General features: G+C 32.0%; 1 protein-coding gene across 1 annotated transcript in view; it reads right to left on the reverse strand.

Moving 5' to 3' along the window:
* Positions 1–390: 390 nt before the first annotated feature.
* The window catches only part of LOC108367768 (putative defense protein 3), a 9,990-nt gene continuing 6,867 nt past the window's right edge, over positions 391–3,513 (reverse strand). Inside the window, exon 3 of the mRNA XM_017622465.1 lies at positions 391–517. Coding sequence (XP_017477954.1) covers positions 448–517 — 70 coding nt within the window. The 3' untranslated portion in view covers positions 391–447. The remainder of the gene's footprint in view (positions 518–3,513) is intronic.

Genomic DNA, 3,513 nt, shown 5'->3' on the forward strand with positions numbered 1-3,513 from the left:
GCATAAACTATAATATAATATAATAAAACATAATATATTTCAAAAAAAGAAAATAATTTTAGCGAAAGGAGAGGAAAAAAATTTTCAAGTGGAGAGGCGAGGATTAGGGTTTGATTTTAGACCCATGGTTTCTTCGGAGAATTTTCTTAGAATTTAATGTAGATTACGTTTTTGCTATACGGTTTTGAATTTTTTTTTTCATCCATACAAATCAACCCGCCCTAATGTATATGCTTCGAACAAGCTTCAATGAATACTGCACTTGATTAGTATTCTATTTGCTTACGCTTTCCTCCTTTGCCTTTTAATTGTCAATAAAAAATTGCAGAATATCGAACAAAAGCACATTTTATTTCAATTGTTAAAAAGTCTTAAATTCTGTTACAATTTGTTTGAATCTGTGTCGCTGAAATTTGGTGCGCTTCTGGAGCGCTCTTATACCTAAGTTTATGGCGCAGCCTGCACTTTTGCCACAATGTCACTCCAAAATGTTCCATACTGCTTTAATACTGTACCACTGAAAAGAGATAAAGTTATCTATTAATACATTGGCATAAATATACTATTAAACCTAGCACCTTAACAGGCTATTGCAAAGAAAAACTATAATAGTACCTATGAAAAACTTGTTTTACTTTACGAAGATCTGCCTTAATAGTTCGAATATTGAGTTTCTGCATTAATTTATTTATTTCAATAATGAACTTTATCTGGCTTGAATCTTGACTTGGTTGCANAAAAGTTATCTATTAATACATTGGCATAAATATACTAGTAAACCTAGCACCTTAACAGGCTATTGCAAATAAAAACTATAATAGTACCTATGAAAAACTTGTTTTACTTTACGAAGATCTGCCTTAATAGTTCGAATATTGAGTTTCTGCATTAATTAATTTATTTCAATAATGAACTTTATCTGGCTTGAATCTTGACTTGGTTGCAGCCTTAATTTACTGACATTAAGGTGTCGGAGATCTGAAGAAAAATGCAAAAGGGGGCGCCTACGTTCAGCTAAAAGTTTTTTTTTTTTTTTTTGTTTCCGAAATTGCATTGTAAAAATGCTTCAGATTCGAAGTTGTGCGGTGAACCTTTTTTTCTGGTATGGTCTAATGCACAATGAGACTACAGCGATCGAAAATAGCAAACACGGAATCGAGAATNATTCGAAGTTGTGCGGTGAACCTTTTTTTCTGGTATGGTCTAATGTATCTCTACGGTGCACAATGAGACTACAGCGATCGAAAATAGCAAACACGGAATCGAGAATTCTGAAAAAGCAATAAATAAAAAGAACTTTTTATACAAAAATTCATGGGAAGACCTTAAATTGGATACGATGCAAAGAATAAATTCGTAAAAAATGTTGATTTTGCAAATAATTTGCATTAAATTTTGCGCGAAACAGCTTTCCGCGTGAGTGGCCTATGGCGCCATTTTTTTTTTTTAGAATTGGTGGACGAAAATATAAGCCGATTTTGACGTTCNATGTTGATTTTGCAAATAATTAGCATTAAATTTTGCGCGAAACACCTTTCAGCGTGAGTGGCCTATGGCGCCATTTTTTTTTTTAGAATTGGTGGACGAAAATATAAGCCGATTTTGACGTTCTTTCAAATGTATGCTTTTCTCGGTGAAACCTGCGTATACTCTGAATTTCATCAAAATCGGATTGCATCTACCATTTCCGCCCATAAGAGCTGTGGAAGTGGCAATGCGTTGACAATTTCTTATTTTCCACCTTTCTTCATTCCTAAGTAAAGAATAGAGCATTTCAGCAGCTTTTTACCTTTAAAAATTAAACAGAGTACTCTTATACCTTGACAATATTTTTTCTTTAATTAAAAATAATGACTTCGATTAATTTATGCAATATGTACATACATATGTACTTATTTAACTAATTGTTTTCCATTTTTATATTCATACTTATGAATACGTATGTATGACATACAAAAAAAGGTTAATGGTTTTAAAGCGTATGTATGTATGTAAGCAATATTTACCGCCANCGCGTATACTCTGAATTTCATTAAAATCGGATTGCATCTACCATTTCCGCCCATAAGAGCTGTGGACGTGGCAATGCGTTGACAATTTCTTATTTTCCACGTTTCTTCATTCCTAAGTAAAGAATAGAGCATTTCAGCAAATTTGTGATACGGTTACTACTTTTAGCCGCAGCTTTTTAACGTTAAAAATTAAACAGAGTACTCTTATACCTTGACAATATTTTTTCTTTAATTAAAAATAATGACTTCGATTAATTTATGCAATATGGACATATGTACTTATTTAACTAATTGTTTTCCATTTTTATATTCATACTTATGAATACGTATGTATGACATACAAAAAATGGTTAATGGTTTTAAAGCGTATGTATGTATGTAAGCAATATTTACCGCCAAACAGTGCCATTATTATCAATTCGAAAGACACTTCCTTTTTAGTAAAGCAAGTAATACTTAGTCATATATCTCATATACTTACATACATATTTATACATACTTATGCATATACATACATATGTATGTATACGTATCTATTTATGTACATTGTATACACATTCGTCTAAAAGTAATTGACGGCTTTTGAGACATGATAACCGGCCAATGCTGACCTACTTGCCNGCATATACATACATATGCATATGCATATACATACATATGTATGTATACGTATCTATTTATGTACATTGTATACACATTCGTCTAAAAGCAATTGACGGCTTTTGAGACATGATAACCGGCCAATGCTGACCTACTTGCCTTTTGCATTGGCGATAGGCCGGCCACAAGAGTTTGTCACAAGCCGACAAATCTTGCAAAAAATGGTAAATAGTGTTTACCAATATTGCACAAGTGGAAATATTTATTACTTGATTCATTAACCAAGCTTTTCGGATTTTTCTTTTCCTACATTTTTATTGCACAAACACCTCCAAATGCTCTNCTGCAAATATTTATTACTTGATTCATTAACCAAGCTTTTGGATTTTTCTTTTCCTACATTTTTATTGCACAAACACCTCCAAATGCTCTTAAGTACTTAAATATACATACATACGTACATAAATACATATGTAGATATTTATTATTCATATGGTGTTGTTATGCCTACAGCGACATTTGGGAATTTTTTCTCTTTTTCGCAATATAATTTTTATTAATTTATTTAAATTTATGTTTTAACTTAAAATAGTTGTTTGGGAACGATCCATATTCTAACCAGAGCTCAACCAAATAACCGATGCAACGTCATATGCTGTATAAGCGTGCTAATCTTATAATTAATTTAAACTCTTGTGATCCATCTTGCATTTAGTCTACGNGCTCAACCAAATAACCGATGCAACGTCATATGCTGTATAAGCGTGCTAATCTTATAATTAATTTAAACTCTTGTGATCCATCTTGCATTTAGTCTACGAAAGCTGAGCAATGCTAGATAAGGCCGCGTAGGTACTTAATTTTATTATTACTTACAACGCTTTTATCAACTTGCAATGTT

The sequence above is a fragment of the Rhagoletis zephyria genome, unplaced genomic scaffold, assembly GCF_001687245.7.
Source record: "Rhagoletis zephyria isolate East Lansing unplaced genomic scaffold, Rhagoletis_zephyria_1.1 Rzeph_scaffold_02806, whole genome shotgun sequence".
Taxonomy (NCBI): Eukaryota; Metazoa; Arthropoda; class Insecta; order Diptera; family Tephritidae; genus Rhagoletis; species Rhagoletis zephyria.